At 39.0% G+C, this 21,379-nt stretch overlaps 1 protein-coding gene across 1 annotated transcript in view; it reads right to left on the bottom strand.

The window, feature by feature from the left end:
* Positions 1-21,379, bottom strand: part of LOC118828694 (heparan-alpha-glucosaminide N-acetyltransferase-like) — a 378,901-nt gene that overhangs the window by 100,848 nt on the left and 256,674 nt on the right. Inside the window, exon 10 of the mRNA XM_036735519.1 lies at positions 15,627-15,787. Within this exon, the coding sequence (XP_036591414.1) occupies positions 15,627-15,787 (161 nt within the window). The remainder of the gene's footprint in view (positions 1-15,626; positions 15,788-21,379) is intronic.

Raw genomic sequence — 21,379 nt, 5'->3', positions numbered from 1 at the left:
AGCCTTCAAAACTGTCCTGTACTTTCCTATCTCTGGACTTTTGCTCATGTCCTTCCTCCTCACTGGAATGCCCTTTGTGACAAAAAGTGTATCATTTATGGAATCTAGGAGATACACTAGATGTCACATATTAAACTATTTTGTTTCTGGCCGTCGATTGTATATTTAACATTATCTTACAGGATTTAGAGATGGAACAGACCTTAAATATCATCTAATCCAGCCCTCTCATTCTGTAGAAGGGCAAATGAGGTCCAGAGATTCTGCACAATTTTCCAGTTGCCCAGGGTCACAAATAATAAGTAACAGGTTCAGGATTCAAACCCAGATCCTATGGCTCCAAATTGAACACTCCTTCCACTGTACCAAACTATTTTTTGTGAGGTTATTTTTTTACCTTCATCTTTGGGAGGAGAAAGAAGTGGTTTCTAAGTGATTAAATAGAAATGTGCGGTTGCAAGCAAGAGTAACTCACGAGTGGGGCAGCTAGGTGGCACAGTGAGTAGAGCACCAGCCCTGGAGTCAGGAGGACCTGAGTTCAAATACAGCCTCAGACACATGACACACTTACTAGCTATGTGACCTTGGGCAAGTCACTTAACCCCAATTGCCCTGCCTTCCCCCCTCCAAAAAAAAAAGAGTAACTCATGAGCAATCAGAAAGGTTTCTGATTGGCTGAGAAGGATCTTGAGATTCTAGAATATATTAATGACTTGGGTACAGAGTATCCAGAGCAAATCCCCATTGAAATTAGAGTTAGTCAAATGAGGGAGAATTGAAAGATCCTGATGTGAGAGCTGATAGTCTTGGTTTCAAACAGAATGAGGCTGGGCTACTTGCTAGTTTTAGCTGCAGCGGCCCACGCATAGGGTGTGGACTGAAGATTTAACAGGGGAATTTTAGATTAGGATGGCTTTATAAATTGGGGCACCACCCACTGCTCTGGGTAGTTTACTTTTAGATGTATTTCAAAATACATTTATATACACATTTTTAATATATTTCATATGTATTTTATATACATTTATATACATTTCTGATTATTTTACCTTTGTATATTTTAAAAAATTTACGGCACTTTATTCCTTGTAAAATATATAACACTGTTAAACTTCCAACCACTTGCATATGGTAAAGTGGATGCTTGGAGCTGCAGGTATATCCGGTGACTGTATTTAGATATGGGGATCCCCATTCCATAGAAAGCAGGATCTAAACCCTCAGAAATGAAAAAAAATCTCTGCAATGGAAGGGCAAGTATTCAGTCAGTTAACAAATATTTATGAAGTGCTTACTATGTGCCAGGCACTGTGCCAAAGCACTGAGAATACAATTACAAGCAAAAAGAAAAATAGTCCCTGTCTTAAAGGAATTTATATTGGGGGGGGGGGACAAGGAACAACACATGAAATAAAACTGAAAGGACTGGGGGTGGAGAAGGGAGGAGAAGGCATGATAGAGAAAGAAGTAAGAGGAATCAAATGCGTGGATCCTGGAAAAGAATGAGAGAGGGAATCTGACTGGTCTGGGCATTTTCTTTAAAATGAAAGTTGCAAAAGAAACCAACCAATCAGAGGAAGGGGTTGCAGGGCTGGAGTGATCTTCCAGGGTGAGAAGACTTCTGTGACATAAAAGAATGAGAAGTGTGGAGAGTCAGGAGAGGAAGCTGGAGAGGAATGGAGTAGTACCTTAAGGAAAGTAAGAAAAGTAAGGGAAGAAAAGGTTAGGATTTATAAAGCGCTATGGCATTATGGGAATTCATATGGGCCTCACAGTTTCTTCCATTTTATACTTTATCAGTTAGTACTATGTCACGGAACATTTCAATTCATCAGTGGATATTCGATCTTATCAATGTGGGACCTCATTCCAACAGGGCAATTCATGACTCATCTACACTTTGTCATCTTGTGCAGCCCTTCTAAATTCTCTAATAGTTCTATGGATCCATCATCTCACTGATGTGGATCAGGGATTGGGAACCTGTGGCCTCAAGGCCACATGTGGCTCTCTAGGTCCTCAAGTACAGCCCTTTGACTGAATCCAAACTGCAGCCTTGAGGCCACATGTGGCCCTCTGGTCCTAGAGGGCCACATGTAGTCTCGAGGCCGCAGGTTTCCTACCCCTGGACTATGGACAGTTGCTCCACTGCTTTGTCATGCCTTCTGATCCAATGTGACTCTTGTCAGTTTCTTCCTTGAATCCTCCACAGAGGTGCACTAATCTTCTTGGGGGCCTACTTCCAGATCTCTTGATGATATTCATAAAGGATATAGGCTGTGCATTGGTTATGCCTTACTTGTTCCGTACAATTGCATAGCTAGCTCACCTTCTTTTCTCTTTTTACTTCTCTCTGATGACATCTTTCATGCTACTTCTCCCATGTAACTCTTTGCTAACACTACATTGAACCTATTCATGCATACCATGCACCACTTATTCCATTGCTGTTTGGGTAACTTACAACTTTAATTTTTTAAAGACTATGAACTTCCATGATTTGTAATAATCCTTCAATAAATCCTTCAGAGAGGACAAACCTAACAAAGGGGAGATCTCTGTCTAAGCCTTCTGGTATCCCAAGGAGATATTCTAGGACTGTCTTATCTATTATCCCTTTTTCTAGCAACATATGGGTTCCACTTCTTTTTCTGATCATACATTTCTGGGATAACAACTAGGAAACAGGATTCCCTGTGGATGATAAGGCCTTCCAAAAGTTCTCATTGGCAGATGACATTGTGCTGATTATATCAAGCCTTTTAACACTCAGAGTCTCATAGAAGAGATCTATAATCATTCAAAGCAGGTTGGCCCGACCATCCACAAAGGAAGGACCAACTGGATAAAGAACGTTTATTGCCCAGATTACAACACATTTTTGGATGGACAACCTCTAGAGCTTGTGCATCAGTAAGTATATCAGGGACAGACAACAACTTGGACATGAGGAATAGGGTAGGCTGATTACTTTTTTTTGCAAAAAGTGAAGCTCCTTTCATGACTCCAGTGAGAAGCAAAGGTCCGTTTTTTTAAACACCAAAATTCTCCTGGTGGTGTTCTATGGCAGTGAGAAACAAAATATGACAGTGTATGGAGAATTGGGTGCCCATGTTACAATTACAAATGCTGCAGCAAACAGATTATGCTTACCAAGCTTTACTTCATTGTCATTTGGGTCACCAGAAATTTAAATTCTCATGGTTGGTGTTATCAACACTTTCCATTTAAGAAAGGTGAAAACACAGAAAGGTTAAGCGATTTTAGCCAGAGTCACACAGCTAATTCAGGGTGGGCAGCAGAATTTAAATTCAGATGTTTCCTGTTTCTACATCTGGGCACTTAGTAGAGTTTGGATTCCTTGAACTCTCCCTGACCACTCCCAATTGTTGAAACCCTTCCCATCCAGGCCCCTCTCAGATGCCACCAGCTCTTCGAAGCTTTTCTTGGTTCCACCCCCACCACCAAGCAGGTATTGATCATCATCTTTTCTAGCACTTCTGCAGCACATATTTTGCCTTGGATCACAGTTATTTTTGTACTTGTCTCATGCTCCTAATAGACTGTATGATCCTTGAGGACGCAGGACTGGTCCTATTCATTTCAGAATTTCCCCAAGTATCCAATGGTTACTTTGTAGCTGATGAGCATTTATATATGTTTGTTGAATGAATAATTAACACACGAGTTGACACTGTGCTATAACCAATTATGGTAAGTGAGGTAGAAAAGTCCCAAGCTTTCTTTGTCTGGTCTGAGATCTATGAGAGAGGAAGCTATTGATGGTTAAACAATACCTGCAGATCACATGTTAACTGAATTTTAAGGTTCACAAAGCAAATTCCTATGAGGTAGGCAGTACCACTATTAATATTCCCATTTTGCAAATGAGGAAACTGAGGCATAGAATTTTTAAGTGACTTTTCCAAGGTCATCCAGTAAGTACTTGTCATGCCTGGGAATTAAAGCTGGTCTCCTGACTTCACATTCAGTTGTTTTTTTTCAATCTGCCTCTCCAATGAAAGAAAAAGCTCAAATAGAAAAAAAAAGTGTGAATCTGAAATCAAGCTGGGATATCACTGAATTTACAAATGGTTCTTTTCCATGGTCCTTCTCCACTCGAGCCTCATTATTTTCATATTCTTGGGCTGTTTGCATGATTGCCATTGTTCCAGTGAGCCTTAGCATGCTCTCATGCTTTCATTGCATTTAACTTTTCCAGTCCCTCTTCTTCAAATGATCACTTAGGGCCTTCAAGTCTGTAGTTATTGGCTGAGAGAGCCAGAGGATTCATTCTGGGGCCTTAGGTCCAGGGCCTCAGGGCTCCATCTTGATTATGTTCAACTCCAGTGGAAAGAGTCCCATCAGTACATTACTGCCATTCAACTTTAATGCATTCTCCTTCATCTTTTGTTAGGCAAGCAAAAAATAAAGGGGGGAAGGGGACAGCGGGAGGAGCTGACGCTTTTTAAGAGCACTCTATTTACATGCCTTCCCTGCCCATCTTCCATTTGGCTTTTCCAGCTGTGTCCAGCATGGTGATGATGATGAAGAGCTGAAGTCTAAAGTGGATAGGAGGGAGCGTTGTATAGTGAAGAGGACATGAGACAAAGAAAAGACTCAGATCTTGTAACTCTGAACAAATCATTTCAGTCCTCCAGGCCTCCATTTCCTTATCTATAAAACGAGGGAATTTAGATGATCGCTAAAGTGCCTTTTAGCTCATCTTCTGACCCCTTTTCTCTATTTTTAATGTGCTATCAATGGCTGTTTTTAATAGTTCAGTATGTCTTGATCACTCCCTCCCCCATATTGAATACTTCTTTCTGACAAAGAACAGTTAAAGAAAATATATCAACCAAGCCACCACACCAGACATGTTCGCACAACATTCTCTAGCTACAGTACCCCAGCTCCCTCTTGGGAGGAGTAAATGTGTTTCATGAACAGCTCTCAGGACCAACATTAGCCCAAGTTAGGCTGCTTTTAAATGGTGTTTTCATTTACTCTATTATAATCATTGTGCATATTGTTCTCCTGCTTCTGCTTACTTTGCTCCACATTATTTCATAAAGTCTTATCAGGTTTCTCTGAATTCCTAATACCATCTCTTATGGTGCAATAACATTCCATTGTACTCTTAATATTCATAGATGATGAAGAAAGTACCCATCTCCTGAGAGGTCATGAACTAAAAATACAGAATAAGACATGCATTGGTGGACACAGCCAACATGGGAATTTCTTTTGCTTAACTATGTATACTTGTTACAAGGGGTTTATTTCCCCTCCCCAGGGAGGGCAGGAAAGAAAACTAAATGCTTGTTAATTGAAAAAATAAAAATTCAAAAAATTCTCTCCTTTCGTTCTATACTATCCCACTTAGTGATCTAATCTGAACCAGTGATCAAGTCTATGTGGTAGCATCTATATATCCAGCCTAATTTATTTCCTGTTAGTCCCACATTACTTTGTTAACCTCTTGGACATCTCAACATGGATGCTGTATAGACATCTCAAACTCAACCTGTCCAAAATGGAACTCATTATCTTTCTTCCCCACTTGTGAACTTCCTTATTACTCTTGAGACCACCACCATATACTGAGATACCTAGGCTCACAATCTAAGCATCACCTTGACTCCCTACTCTCAATTGCCCCTCATATCTAATTGGCTGCCAAATCATGTCATCCCTACCTCCCCCAAATCTCTTACATATGTTCCCTTCACATAGCCGCTACATTAGTCCAGGTTCTCATCCCCTCTTATTTGGACTATTGCAATGTCGTTTTAATTGGGCTTGCTGCCTTAAGTCTCTCTCCACTCCGATACATCCTCTACCCAGCTGCCAAAATGGCTTTTCTAAAAGGCAGGTCTGACCACATCGCCCCCTACACAGTAAACTGCATGGTTCCATATTACTTCCAAGATCAAACCTGAAATCTTCCATTTGATATTTAAAGCTCTTTATAACCTGCCCCCTTCCTACCTTTCCTGTCTCCTTATACTTTACTCCCTTCTAGACACTCTATGATCTGGAAACCCTTACTTGCTATTCCTTATACAGGACACTCATTGTCCCATTTCCAGGCCTTTGCCTTGGCTGTTTCCTGTATCTATTAGGCTTTCTCTCCTCACCTTTGTACCTTCATTTCCCTGGCTTCCTTCAGGACATAGCTTAAAACTTACCTTAAGCAGGAGACCATCTCCAGTCAGGGGAATCTCAGAAGTTTCTATCCTGGGAAACATGAACTTATATCACACACATGCGCATGCGTGCGCGCGCACACACACACACACACACACACACACACAAACACACATAATCACATTTCAATATAATTAGTTTCCTTTGTAATCATATGTATTTTGTCTAATGCATTTAAAAATCATTATTTTGAGAAATGCCTATAGGCACTAGCCTGCCAAAAGGGCCTGTGACATAAACAAGCTTAAGAACCCCAGCACTAGCTGCTAGTGCCTTCCTCTCTCTGCTCACCTTCCATCTACTCTTTATCTATCTTGAATGTAAGTATTTGCATGTTGTCTCTCCCATTGGAATGTGAACTCCTTGAGGACGGGGCTGTTTTTTGCCTTTCTTTGTATCCCCATTGCTTAACACAGTGCCTGGCACATGTAGTAAGCCCTTAATAAATGCTTGTTGATTACCAGAATTTGTTCAGCCATTCCCATATTGATGAACATTCACTTTGTTTTCAGTTCTTTACTAGCACAGAAAATACCAAGGGACTTCTGTTTCTGCCTTTGACCTCCTTGGCATATATACCTAGTAGTAGAATCCTTGTGTCAAAGGTATAAATATCTTTTCCAGAATAATTCTGAATTGTTTTCCAGAACAGTTGGAGTAATTCACAACTCTACCAACAATGCAGTGGTATACCTGTCTTTCTTTTATCTTGCCAACATTAAATGTTTCTGTTGTTTATCATCTTTATCATCTCTCTCTCTCTTTTTCTTTCTCTCTTTCTCTCTGATGGTCAGCCAATAAACATTTATTAAGTGGCTACTACGTTCTACAGTGTTAATCACTAAGGATATAAAGAAAGGAGAAAGACAGTTACTGCTGTCAGGAGTTCATAGTCACAGGAGGAGACAGCATACAAACAACTATGTTTCATATATATGATATCTATTACATATAATTAAATATAATTAAGAAATAATATAATTAATTAAATATATTAAGAAATAGTACAATTACTTTAAATAACTGATATTATATATGTGTATACATACATGTGTATGTGTATATGTGTGTGTGTATGTGTGTGTGTGTGTGTGTGTGTGTGTGTACAAATTGGAATAGAGTATGTTATATAGGGGCAGCTAGGTGGCACAATTGATAGAGTACACAACCTGGAGTCAGAAAGACTCATCTTCATGAACACAAATCTGATCTTAGACACTTATTAGCTGTGTGACCCTGGGCAAGTCACTTAACTCTGTTTGCCTTAGTTTCCTCATCTGTAAAATGAGCTGGAGAAAGAAATGGCAAACCATACCAGTATCTCTGCCAAAAAAACCCAAATGGGGTCATGAAGAGACAGACACAACTGAAAGGACTAAACAACAACTACGTGTGTGTATGTATATATCTTTACAGAGAGAGAGGGAGAGAGGGACAGAGAGAGAGAGAGAGAGACAGAGACAGAGACAGACAGAGACAGAGACACAGAGAGAATAAATTAGAGATAATTACTAGGGAAGATGCTAGCATTTGAGAGGAATTGGAAAAGGCTTTTTGTAGAAGATGGAATTTTACCTGCAACTTGAAGGAAGGAATTCAGGGAAGTCAAGAGGCAAAGCTGAGGAAGGAGAGAATGCCAGCCATGGTGAAAAGCCAGTGAAAATGCACTGAGTCAGGAGATAGAATTGTTTTATGTGAAGAACAACTAGGAGGCCAGTGTCACTGGATCATTAGCAGTCAATAGCTTAGTATTATAGAACACATAGAAAATCCATTCCTATTATTAAAATTAGGTGAGTAGAGACCAACAAGGTGCATAGAACAAGTGTTGCATTTAGAGCCAGAAAAGCTGTATGCAAATCTGAGCTCTGTCATTTGCTCTGACTTTCTATAATTCTATTACAGATAAGTAGAGGGCATATAACAATTATTAATAATAATAATAACTGTCAGTTACATAGTAAATTTAATTTAGCAATGTGCTTTATATACATAAATTCATTTGAGCCTTATAACAACTTTATAGGCTGCGTGCATGCTATAAATATCATCAGCCACATTTTGCAGATGAGAAAATTGAGGCTTATAAAAGTGAAATAATGTTCCATGGTGACGTGGTTAATAAGTGTAAGAGGTGAGATTCAAACCCAAGTTTTCAGGATTCCAAGTCCAGCACTTGAACTGTAGTATGGCTGTCTGTATGCATATAGACACAGAGTAGAACCTTATCATACTCGTGTCAAAGGACAATTTCTTACAAACTAACTAGATTGTTTTAGGTTTTTAGTGAGAGAAGTTGTTTTGGGAGAATTGATGTGTCCCAGAAGTTTCTTATACCCATCCAGCTAGACTAGAGAATATGACTCTAGTATACAGATCTACAATATTGATTCTTCTGTGTTTAATAGGTTTGGGATTCAAGTCTATGATATCTCCTTGCCTCATCTCACTTCTTAAATCTTTCCCCTGGTGTCCCTTGCCAGGCATGAGCAGCCATTTTGTGGCAATGATGGTAATGATTCTTGGATGTCTTGGATATAAAGAGGAAAAAAAAAAACATGGTCCAATTCAAAGCAATGGATCTGATGAAATCAACCAGTCTTGGCCAAGACATCTCAGAAACCTTTGTATGGTATAAATTGACTTGCTTTCTATCACATCAACAGATTCCTGTTAGATCATGCTAGGTTTGATCCCATTAGTATTGGATTGAGATCGTATGATACATAGTAGACAGTTTCTTGGGTCATTACTCCAGGGGGTCTGGGAAAATGGGAAGAGAGGATAGGAAGTCTGGCCTATCCACCCCAGCAGACCTGGCTTACTTTCTCATACTCCCTTGGAATCCCCAGTGAACCTTCTCCCCTAGAGGTCTTGAGGACACAAAAAATGATACCAGACAAATAACTGCCTCCAACCAACCTGAAGCCCTTGGGCTGTTTCTTTACCTTCTGTGGTCTGCTGAGGCTTAGTTGATCTTAATCTAATACTAAATAAATATAAATAGATATTATTATCTCTCTTAAACCTTAACCTCACTTCACCAATTCTGTTAATCAGATCAACCACTCTCCTATGATAAAAATGTTGGTGCTCCTTCTGACTCATCTTCTACCTCACCTCTCATAGACAAGCAGATTCAGTTTATTATTTGAACTGCCAATGCATGGAGGTGATTCTAAACCCACAATCCCATGCAACTATATGACTGTCAGCCCTGTTAAGCTTATAGTAAATTTTTAAAAACCCAACATTTATAATCTAAGCCTTATGACAACCACTAAGGTTGAAATAAAAAGAGGAAAAGAGTTGAGTTTCAACTCAAAAAGGCTATTTGCTTATTTACCTGCCTATTTAAGCATGGGAATGTATGTAACCTATTCTACCTACCCTGCAGTTTTTTGGGCCCCTGGGGCCTTTAGGCTGAGTTGGAAATATCCCCAGAGAGAATATCAGAGCAGAGAAGAGGCCTAACCCATTTGTGCTTCCTGTTCTCCTGCCTCCCTTTGAAAGTAAAACTTAATTACATAACTGTAAATACATACGCATTAGGTATGTTATATATACCCACACACGTATGGCACTACATATTTTATGAGAATATCCTGCTGATGATGCTCATTGAAAAGACTTGCTTACAGTCAACACCATTTTGGAACAGAAATTCTTGATGGATTTCATTAGCTTGAACAGGGTGGATCAATAAAAACTCTGGAAGAGAGAACAGCCCTGTGAGAGACATTTGCTTACTGCTGACCAACCTTCCCTAAAAGTTTCAGTCTAAATAATAAAAATGAATAGTAGCTAGTAAATATATAATGCTCTAAAGTTTGTGAAGCACTTTCCACATGCTATCTTATTTGATCTTCATAACAACTGTGGGAGATGCTATTATTATCCCGACGTTACAGATGAGAAAACTGAGGTAGACACAGGTTAAGTGGTCACATAGGCCCAGGGTCACACAGCTAGTAAATGTTTGAGTCAGGATTTGAAATGAGATCTTTCTGACTCCAAATCCCACACTGTGCCGCCTAGCTGGGCAGGACCCAGGGCACCGCATTGGGTGTGAGCCTCCAGAAAATCTAGCATAGATTCCGTTTAACCTCCTAGAAAGAAATTGCATAACCAAACACATTTTTGGGACTCTTAAAAACAGTAGCGACAATATCTACAACAACAAGAGGAGGCTTGTGGAGTTGAGAGTTATAAAAATCATTCTCTTCTGGGATCCTCCCCAGTATACACACACGTGAAATGGAACAAGAGCAGAAGCTAACTGAAGAGGTCAAGGTCATTGCCCTCCATCCTCTTAGAACCCATCTCTGCCTTTCTTTTAGGGACCTGCCATCCACAACATCAAAAACTCTTACTTTGGAGCTGTTTTCATCTTCTTGTTTTGTTTTGCCACAGCAGCCCAGGATGTAAAAGCCAAATGAGCCTGCTTTCCCTGCTCTCTCTTCCTTGGAAGAAGAGATAAGGGAACCCAAGATCCAGTAAAATAAATGAAGAAATACTGTAATACCTCCACTGACTTCCCAAAACATCCCTAATCCCTAGACGATTCTCCATGGGTTTGTGGAAACCAGACACCAGGCAACAGCCTGGTAATGGTGAGGAGGGGGTCACTCTGATAAGCCCTTTGTTTCTAAAAGTCTCCAGATCTGATTATTGTCACTAAAAGTATTGCTATATTTTACTAAACCAAATTAGGAAGCCATTTTTGATGGAAACAGCAAAGTGCTAATAGCTGGTCGTTATGACACTCTCAACAAAGACGCCACAGTCTGACAGACAGCAACTGGCTTGGATTTTCTGGTAAGTGGCTAAGTGCAGACCCTCGCTGACTGGAGAGCCTAAGAAGGAGGTGAGGAGAAAAAAATCATTACTGAGGATCATGCTTTATGCTATCCTTTAAATATAAATATTATTATAATACCCAGCAGAAATTTTAAAAGTGTTATTTAAGGATCCTGGATTTATTGATCAATGCAAATTGTGCAAGAAAATGGTAGAAAAATGCAACATATGATAAGATCATAGATTTAAAGCTGAAAGGGCCCTTCCAAGTGTGTCATTTTATAGATGAAGAACTGAGGCCCAAAGCGGGTCAGCAGCTTGCCCAAAGTCACATGAGGAAGTGGAATATCACCATAGATTGCAAACATTTAGCACCTAGGGGGTGCTAAATACCTAGGGGGAAAAAGCCCTTCATGGCTAGAATTGTAGACCAGAAGCTTGATATTCTTCATAAATGAACAGATGATACACCTTTGTAATAAAAATACAGATCCCAAAATATCTTTGAAAACTCAACACAAACTAGATTGGAACCAAAGCATTCACAGACAAAACAAAGGCTCAGTATAACCCAGATATAACAATTATCCACAAAAATGTAAGAACAATGTTTTAATAGATGTCACCATGCCAAAGACTGATAATGTTCAAACTACATGGAATGAAAAGCTCTCAAAATATAGAGATGTAACAGAAGAAATCAAAGTGACATAAGAACAATATGAAGGATAAAATCCTACCATCTTGTCTGCAACTGGAATTGCCCTGCAGATGTTTTCAGGGAGTCTATTGAAAGATGAGCCTGCATCCCAATATATTCTTTCATTTTATCTACCTGGGCAATATTTTCAAAAACAAAACAAAACAAAATCCCTACCCTATTAAACACAAAAGAATGATAGCAGGGTTGTGACAAACCAGGACTATTTCTGAGCTCCAACAAACATAGAGATGAGAAAAATGAAAGGATGAGAAGCATCATAATAATAACAAATGAGGTTTATGGATTGCAAAGTCCTATATACACACATACAGATACACGTACATATATATGGAAGCTGGGAAGACCTGAGTTCAAATCATGCTCCAGACACTTACTGGCTGTGACCCTGGGCAAGTCACTTAACTTCTGCTTGCCTCAGTTTCGTCATCTGTAAAACACAGATAATAATAGCATATACTTCCAAGAGTCGTTATGAGTTGAATGAGATAATATTTGTAAAGTTCTTCGCAGATCTTAAAGCATTATATAAATACTAATTATTTTAGTAGCATTTCCATTTTACAAATGAGAAAACTGAAGCTGAAAGAAGTTAATTGGCTTGCCCATGATAACATTACTAAATGTCTGAGGTAGCATTTGAAACCAGGTTCTTGACTCCAAGACTGTCTGCTCTGTCTCAAAGTCTTTAAAACTAGTTAGAAATGCAGACCAACTTGCATTGTTTGTCTAATGAACTTTTAAAATGATTAGCAGTATGGGAAAAGTAGAAAGTCCTCTCAGCTGCCAGTCAGGAGTCAGAAGTCATACTAACTTAAGGTAGGATGTTGGATAAATCCCCCAAATGCATTGTCTCAGTTTCTTTGGGCCTATACATGCCTCTTAACCTCCAACAATTGTAAATATCAGATCCTCTTTCCTGCTTCTGTATAAGTGATCAAAACATCACCAAGATCCCTTATTAATGATACCCAACTACCCTCTGTGTCCCAACTCTCTGAGAGCCTTGAGAGCCACTGGTTTGAGAGAACCCAGGAATCTCATTTCTTGTCCAATAGCATCCTTTCAATGAAGCTCAGTCATTTTTCATGGATGGAAGTTCTCCCAATTGGCCAAAAAACTTCCTGTGGGACTCTTCATGTGCCATATCCTCCCATTCCTTTAACCTGCTTCTCTACAGTTCTCACTAGCTTAAATAGACAAGTAAGGGAGTGGGTGGAGGAGTACTATTTAAGGGAAAGCAACTCACTTTCCTTTCTTGGACTCGACCTGTAAAATGGGGCAAAACCTATGTTGCTGGGTTATTTTAAAGGAGAGGTTGGGGAAGAGAGGGAAAGAAGGAGGGAGAGAGGGAAAGAGATAGAGATAGAGAGACAGAGAGAGAATATTATAGAAAGTATTTTTGAAGGAAGTAGATGTGCCTGTCAAACATGGTTATTACAGTCACCAGAAAAATGCACTCAACAGTGGAACAGGAATAATTATTTAGACTTTCTGACATGCTGGATAGGAGTCAATATGGTGTAGTGCAATAGTTCTCAAAGTGATACAGACACATCTGAGGGTTTCCAAGATGAGTTTCTATGTTTGAAAACTATTTTCATGATAATATTAAGACTTTTAAAAAATTTTTGAGATGGCAATTAATTTCTGGGATGGTAAGTATCAATAGATATAACTCACACCAGCAAAAAAAAAATCCTTGGGAATCGTCAATAATTTTTAAGAGCATAAAGGGGTCCTGAGACCAAAAAGTTTGAGAGCCTTTGGTGTAGAGACTTGAAGTCATGAAAACCTGGGTTTAAATCCCTCTTCTGACACTTAGTAGCTGTATGACCCTGGATGAGTCACTTGTACCCAGCTTTGGTTTCTTCCTCAACAAAATGGGGCTTTTTGGACTCAGAGACCTCTAAGGTTCCTTCCAGTTCTAAAGCTATGATCCTGAGTTTGCCATAAGATTATCCAACCTTTTTGCTAACTTTCATGCAAGCATCTTTCTGATTATGAATTCCATTTCTGGGGTATCTGAATAAGGAGAAGGAAATGGCCTGGAGAGTAGATGCTAGCATTCTGGTCCCTGAAAAGGGCTACTTTCCACTATAAATTAATCACCTGGAATTCTGGTTTATCAATCAGCCTCCTGTGAGTTTAGCCCCAATTGAACTGATAAAATTGAATTCCTATAGCTGTTAAGTTGAGATCAAACCAGTCTCAGACTAGTGGTGACAGAGATCTACCCATTTAAGTCCTGCTTGAAATAGCCGGCTGACTTCTAATTTATTTAGCACATACTCCTGTGTAGGCCACCATGCCAGGCTAGGGGCAAAGGACAAAAATATGTAAAATAACATTTAAGTCCCCAACCACAATGATCTGACCATCTAGCAGGAGAGATAAAATGTTATGCAGATAAATATAAAACTAAATAGAATTTCACAATTTCAGAATTGGAATGGACCTCAGCAGCCATCTTGTCCAAGAATCTTTACAACACCTCCAGTACATGATCACCCAGATTCTGCTTGAAGACCCCTAGTAAAGGAGCCTCTCACTATCTCCCAAGGTAGACCATTTTATACAGTTTTAATCATTGCAAGGTCTTTCCTTCCTTGAAACCTTCCTCTAGACAGGGTCTATCTATTACTCTGAGTTCTCTTTTTTGGAATCAAGAAAAATACATTTATCCTTCCACATCACATGGGTTAGCGGCACACTGCCCCCATGATCTGGAAAATCCATGTAAATGTTTGGCCCTCCCTTCATACTAGAGAAGCTTTTGAATTTTTTCTTTTCCTTTTGTGGGGTGTTTGCAGTACCTTATTGTAAAATTTGTGTTGACATTATACAATAATATACATCTATTTTATGTATTTCTGAGTGTTTAAAGTTTTTCTGTGTTGTTGCTGGCCTTTGTGTATTTTCTACAGTTTCCACAAAATTCCCAAAACATTCTCATCTAATTTCTTATGCCAACCGGTGATATTGAAACCGTGATGGGGAAAGTCATATTGCGGAAGGGATAACTGTAAGCCCAATCCCCTTCCCCATAAGAGATATCCAAATACCTTAAGATACTTTTAATATCTCCCCTACTTCTCTTTTTCTGGCCAAAAAGCCCAATTCCTTATAACCAGCCTACATAAGGCATAGACTTTAATTTTCTCATCTTTCTGGTCACCCTTTGCTTGGCACACTTCAGTTTTTCAGTATTCTTCCTAAAATGTGGTGCCTTTAGGTGAACATGATATTTCAGATGGGATCTGACCATAGTAGAGGAAAGGGAGAGGGTCACCTTGCTTGTTCTAGAACAAGGGTTATTAAGCCTTTCTTTTGCCATGAACCCCTTTGGCAATTTGATGAAGTCTATAGACCAATTCTCAGAATAAGGCTTTTAAATTCATAAGATAAAATAAATAGGATTGTAAAAGAAACCAATTATGTTGAAACATAGTTATCAACTTTTATTTTTTAAGCTCATGGATTCTAGGTTAAGAAATCTTGACCTCTACACCAGGTCTTATGAATATAGCCTCAAATCATGTGACCTTTTATGGCTTCAATCACATGCTTGCAATCCATTAGAACCACCTTGTTTTTTTCATGGAAACAGCTATCTAGGCAAATCTCCCCTATCCTATATACAAGAGAGATATAAACAAAACAGTATGATAGTTCTGAGGAAGAAGATACTATTTCTGTAGAGAGGGAACAGGAAAAGGTTTTATGGAAGGAGGTGGTTTCATGACCAGAGTCTTTAAGGAAAAGCAGAATCTAAAAATGGGTAGAAATATGGGGAGCAGGGCTACTCAAGTGCAGGAGACAGCATGAATAAAGATAGATAGAACAGCAAGAAAAGGAATCAATGCTAAAAGTATTGCTCAAGGGCAGTACTCACAAGGTCCATCTGCTGGGCCATAGTTGAGAAAAAGGACTCCAATGACAATTAGGACAACAGTTCTCCAGGCTACCTTACGGAAGAGCTGCACATTCCTCACTCTTCTCCTCCGCATAACATGAAATGCAAGACCCACTGAAGTGCCGAGAATGAAGACAAACCTGGGATTAGGAGGGATACTTGTTAGAGTGCAGTATTATTTATCAGAATGTAGCCATGGGTCATCCTATGGTGGATCCCAAAAGCCAACAGCCTTCTATCTCTTGGCAAAGCAGAGCATGTACAAAGAGAGAATACCACCCCATGGGACTCAAGCTGCTTGGAGAGAACGAAGGATTTTTGCCATATCAACTCTCAAAAAACATTTCCTGTCAAAGAACACTGGACAAGGAGTTGGGGGCCTAGAGTTCTAGTCTTAGCTCTGACACGGATTTGTGTGACTTTAGCCAAGTCACTCAGCCCTTAAAAGTCTGAAATTTCTCATCTGCAAAATAAGATTAGATGATGAGCTCTAAGATTTCTTCTTGCTCTTACATTCTGAATTTCTCTTACTCAAAGATTTTATTATTTTAAGATGCTCTATAATTTTAAGTTCTTCTATTCTGTGATTCTAGGATCCTGAGACTCATACAAATTCTTGGAGTTTTTGCCTTTACTTCATTACATTGTTTGGATAGACCCAGCCCTTAGACATTTATCAGCCAACCTTGTAGGAGGAAGGGTGAGAAAAACTCAGACATTCTAGTGCACCAATTAATGGGCCAACTGAACTCTCACAAGGGAAGGAAGTTATGTTAACACTTTCAGAACCTGAAAGCACAGACTTATAAACATCACTTACCTAGTGATATGTTTTTTTTTATTTTTTACTTTTGCCCCCTCTCCCCTCTCCAATGCCCCTTCCTATTTTCTAGTTTCCAGTTTCTTCTCCATCTTCCCAAGTCTGATACGAAACCACAGTATCAGAATGTTAGAGCTGGAAGGGATCTTTCAATATAATCCAATCCAATGCCTTCATTTTGTAAAGCATTGTGCTTTTCACATAGACAATGTTTAATAGATGCTTTTTTATTCACTTATTCATTTTCCAGATGAAGGAACTCACTACCTCCTCAGGCAATCCATCCCACTTTTACGCCATTCTGATAATTAGGAACTTTTCCCTTACTTTGAGCCTAAATCTGCTTCTCTGGCTTCTATTGTTCCAAGCTCTGGTGTACAGAACCAAGCAAAACAAATCTAATCCTTCTATATGACTTAAAGACAACTAATCTTACACACACACACACACACACACACACACACACTTCTCTTCTCCAAGCAAAATGCCTCCAGTTTCTCCACTAATATAGAGGCTAAGTAGTTTTGCCTGAAGTCTTTCTTACAGCAGGTTAATGGAAGAGATATGGCCAGATACTGTCCATGATATCAAGCTTCCTACCAGCAACAGTGAATCAGGGGGCATTCAAGGAGGAAGACACCCCAATACTTGGAGGTTTTAAAGATAGAGAGTTGAGATTTTAGGAGTTAGTGTGTATTGATACACATCATTCAAAATTAGTTCAAATAAATGAGAAGTAAGATACCATAACCTAATGTTCTACAGAGGAAGTTAAGCCACATGAGATGTGAAACTCTCAAGCATGAAATTCTGAAGATTAAGACGGAAATTATTTTCTTGAGAAAAAAAGGGGGAGCTATTGAAAGAAATTATTGTGTGTGCATAGGGAACTCAACAACTAACATGGATTTTAAAGATATGTGTATAAAAAGGAAAGGCAAAAAATAAAAGATAAATACAAAAGAGCAGTAGGGACCTATAAGAATGTGAGAGGACTGCTATAACTCAGCATCATCTGACACTGGTGATGTATGCTAAGGCTAACCAAAGGAGCTTTTTTATTTAAGTTGGAAGGAAGAGGAAGATCAAAGAAAGGAGAAACCCCACTACTCCGGGTGGATGGGACAACAATAATGTATGATGGAGAGAAGGCAAAGCTACTGAACTGTCATTATTCTTCTATAGTTCAACCTAGGAAAATTACCTTCAGTTTAGGAAGGAGAGAATAGACATAGTTAACAGAGAATTCAAATTGGCGATACAAAGGGTGATGGTAAGAGAACAATCAGCTGCCCTTCATGCAGGAGTGTGCTGGAGTCATTTCAGACTGCCTCTTAAGAACTGATTGTTAAATTTTCAATATGAGCCTTTACATAATGGAAATCAGTAAATACTACTAATCAGGACTTGTTTTGTTGCTTTGTTGGTTGTGTAGACTTAAGAAAGTGATGAAGAAATGTTAATAATGCATATTAAGCTTAAAAGTGTGTCATGGGTGCAAATTTTCCCCCAGAAAATTAAACATTTACCAGCACTTGCTTGCCTGGATGAGATGAGTTTGAGTTTCCAAGCCCAGACAAGCTACATCTCTGCATTCTGAAAGAACTTGGGAATATGGTTGCTGATTTTTAGAATCTTTGGAATTTCTTGGAGAATAGAAAACATATTGCAAAAAGATGGATAATTCTTGTCCCAATTTTGAAAAATATGAAGAGGAAAGAGCCTGTCAGCAGTCATGTGAGCTTGACTTAGATTCTTTACAAAATCCTGGAATCTGTTTTTAAAGGATGGTTTCTAAGCAATTAGAAAGGGAGGTGATCACTAAGGGCCAGTGTAGCTTCATTAAGAAGCCACTTCGTTTGGACAGGTTTAGTAGATGTGGAGGATACAACAGGCGTAGTTAATTTAGATTTTATTTAACAAAATACTTATGGGTAAGGCAGAGAAATATTGCCTAAATGATAGCATAATTAGGCACATTCAGAACTAAATGAATGACAGAATGATCATAAATGCATGAATGTCGTTTTGAAAAGAGGTCTCTAATTGAGTGCCCCAGGGATATGACCTTGGCCCTGTATTGTTGAACATTGGTCAAGGTATACATGGTATACTTATCAGCTTTGTAGATAATAAAAAATTGGGAGAGATGGGGAATATATTGACAGAGTCAGAATTCTGCTCCTTCCAAAAAGAGTCTAAACAGGCTAAAACAATGGACCAAAGCTAACAATGATAATAACCCAGATTTACATAGCACTTCAAGGTTTCTAAAAAGAAAGCTTTATATATTATTTCATTTGAACCTCTTACCAATATTGGGAGGCAAGTGCTATAGATATTATTAAAACCATTTTATAGGCGAAGAAACTGAGGCACAATGAGGTACAGTGACTTTCTCATGGTCACCTAACTAGTAAGTATTTTTAAAATAATATTTTATTTTCCCCAGTTATATGTAAAGACAATTTTAACATTCATTTTAAAAAATTTGAATTCCAAATATTCTCTTTCCCTCCCTCACTTCCCCCCTCCTTGAGATGGTAAGCAATTTGATATAGGTTATACATGTTCATATTACCATTATTAGTCATGTTGTGAAAGAGGACCAGGACCCAAAGAAAACAAAGAAAATGCAGAAAGTGAAAAATAGTATGATTTGATCTGCATTTTAGACTCAGTTCTTTCTCTGGAAGTATATAGCATTTTTCATCATGAGTCCTTTGGAATTGTCTTGGATCATTGTATTGCTGAGAATAGCTAAGTTGGTTAGAGGTAATCATTGTACAGTATTGTTGTTATCGTGTACAACATTTTCTTGGTTCTGCTCAATTCACTTTGCATCAGTTCATATAAGTCTTTACGGGTTTTTTCTGAAATCAGCCTGCTTATCATTTCTTATGGTGCAGTAATATTCCATTACAATAATATACTACAACGTCTTCAGCCTTCCCTCAATTGATGGGCACTGCCTCAGTTTCCACTTTACCACTACAAAAAGAGCTGCTATAAATATTTTAGTACAGATAGGTCCCCACTCCCAATCCCTTTTATAAAAAAAAAATCTCTTTGGGATACAGACCAAGTAGCAGTACTTCTGGATCAAAGGGTATAGATAGTGTTATAGCCCTTTGGGCATAGTTCCAAATTGCTCTCCAGAATGGTTTGATCACTAACTAGCATTACAGGTAGGGTTTCCTAATCCCAAGTCCAATATTCTACTTCTTAAGAAATGTAAGTCTCATACTCAAAAAAATCAACGAAAGAGAATAAGTATGGTTAATTAAAAAAAAAAAGCTGTGAGAAAGAGATCTGGAGTTTTAAAAAGAATATAAATTTAGTGAGTCAAACTGTGACAGGGCAATCAAAGAAGTTAATTTGATCTTGGGCTACATAAAGAGTGGCACAGTGTCCCAACTAAGGGGTGTGACAACCCCACTATATTCCACACTATTCAGACCACATCTTGAGTACTGCATTCAGGTTGTAGCACCACACTTTACTAGGGGATATTGGCAAGCTAGGGCTTATACTGAGAAGGCAACCAGAATGGTGGACTTTAACCTATGAGAATTACTTGTAAGAACTGGAAATCTTTAGCCTGGCAAAGACATGACTTAAGGTTGGGGAAGGGAAAAGAGAAATGACAATTTTCCATCGTTATTTTAAGGGATGTCACATGGAAGAGGGATTATACTTATCCTACTTGTCTCAGAAGGCAGAATTAGTGGCAATGGGAAGAAGTGAGAGAAAGGTGAATTTTACTTCAATTTAAGGGAAAATGTCTCAGCAATCAGAACTATCCAAAAGTGGATGGACTTCTTCCAGAGATGGTGGCTACCATCTCCCAGAGCACTCTGAGCCGATGTTGGAATGACCACTTATCAAGGAGACTGTAGAAGTGATCCTTATTCTGGTATGGTTTGAACTAGATGGCTTTGGAGATGTGCCCCACCCTTAATTCTGAGGTTCCGTGAATTCAAGAATCAGGCTCAGCAAAGTGTCCCATTTGCCTTCCGCCTTCCACTTGTTCGTCTTTTTTCCTTCCTTTTATTTCTATCTTCCTTTGTTTTTCTCTGTCTCTTTGTTCATCTCTTTCTCTCTTTGTCTCTGTCAATCTCTCCCTCAAAGGTCACCCTTTAGAGGGTAGTTTATTTCGACCTCCTTACTTTAAGTAAGCAAGTTTTAATCTATCTTGTACACTCCTGAAATCTATGTCTTGATGTTAATGGGTTGTAAAGTGGGTAATAATTTTCTTAGTGACCTCTTCAATCAGATTAGATCATATTATCGACCATGCTGTTTGTTTTATAACCACAGTCACATTGGGGAGCAACAGCATCTGCAAGTTGCACGTTTGTAAGTGCCCATTAAGGGGAAGGATGACATGTCGGCATATTTGGCATACGTTTGTTTTGTTGTGTTGTTATTGTTGTTTTAATCATTTTTCCTGTCTTGCCTGCTGCTCCTCCTTTCCTTCTAATCCCCACAACCCTGACTGGTGGTTTTCCCATCTGCATCTTGAAGACATCCTTTCACATGCTTCTGGATCCTCAAGGGGTTGTCAAGAACATCTGTGTGGTGGGAGGAAGGAGCAAGGCCAAATTTCGCAAGGGGTTTCAAGCTGAAAGGTGGGGCCCAGACTGTACTGTCTTTTCCCCCTGGGATCCAGGAACCTCTCATTTTGGCAATGACACTCAGGCCTGGCCAGATCTTTGTCATCATATGGATGAGTCAGCTTGAAGCCTCCGTCCCAGTGCAATCAGTATTCAAAATGGCCTTAGAAAAATACATGCCTCGCAATAACATATTCTTGATGGAGTTATGAATTGGTCCAACCATTCTGTAAAATGGCTAGGAATAATGTTAGAAAGCTCATTAAACTATAAATACTCTTTACCTCAATGATACC

This window comes from Trichosurus vulpecula, chromosome 8 (genome assembly GCF_011100635.1).
Source record: "Trichosurus vulpecula isolate mTriVul1 chromosome 8, mTriVul1.pri, whole genome shotgun sequence".
Classification (NCBI taxonomy): domain Eukaryota; kingdom Metazoa; phylum Chordata; class Mammalia; order Diprotodontia; family Phalangeridae; genus Trichosurus; species Trichosurus vulpecula.
Note: the sequence above shows the minus strand (reverse complement) of the source record. Positions and strands in the feature narration are given on the sequence as shown.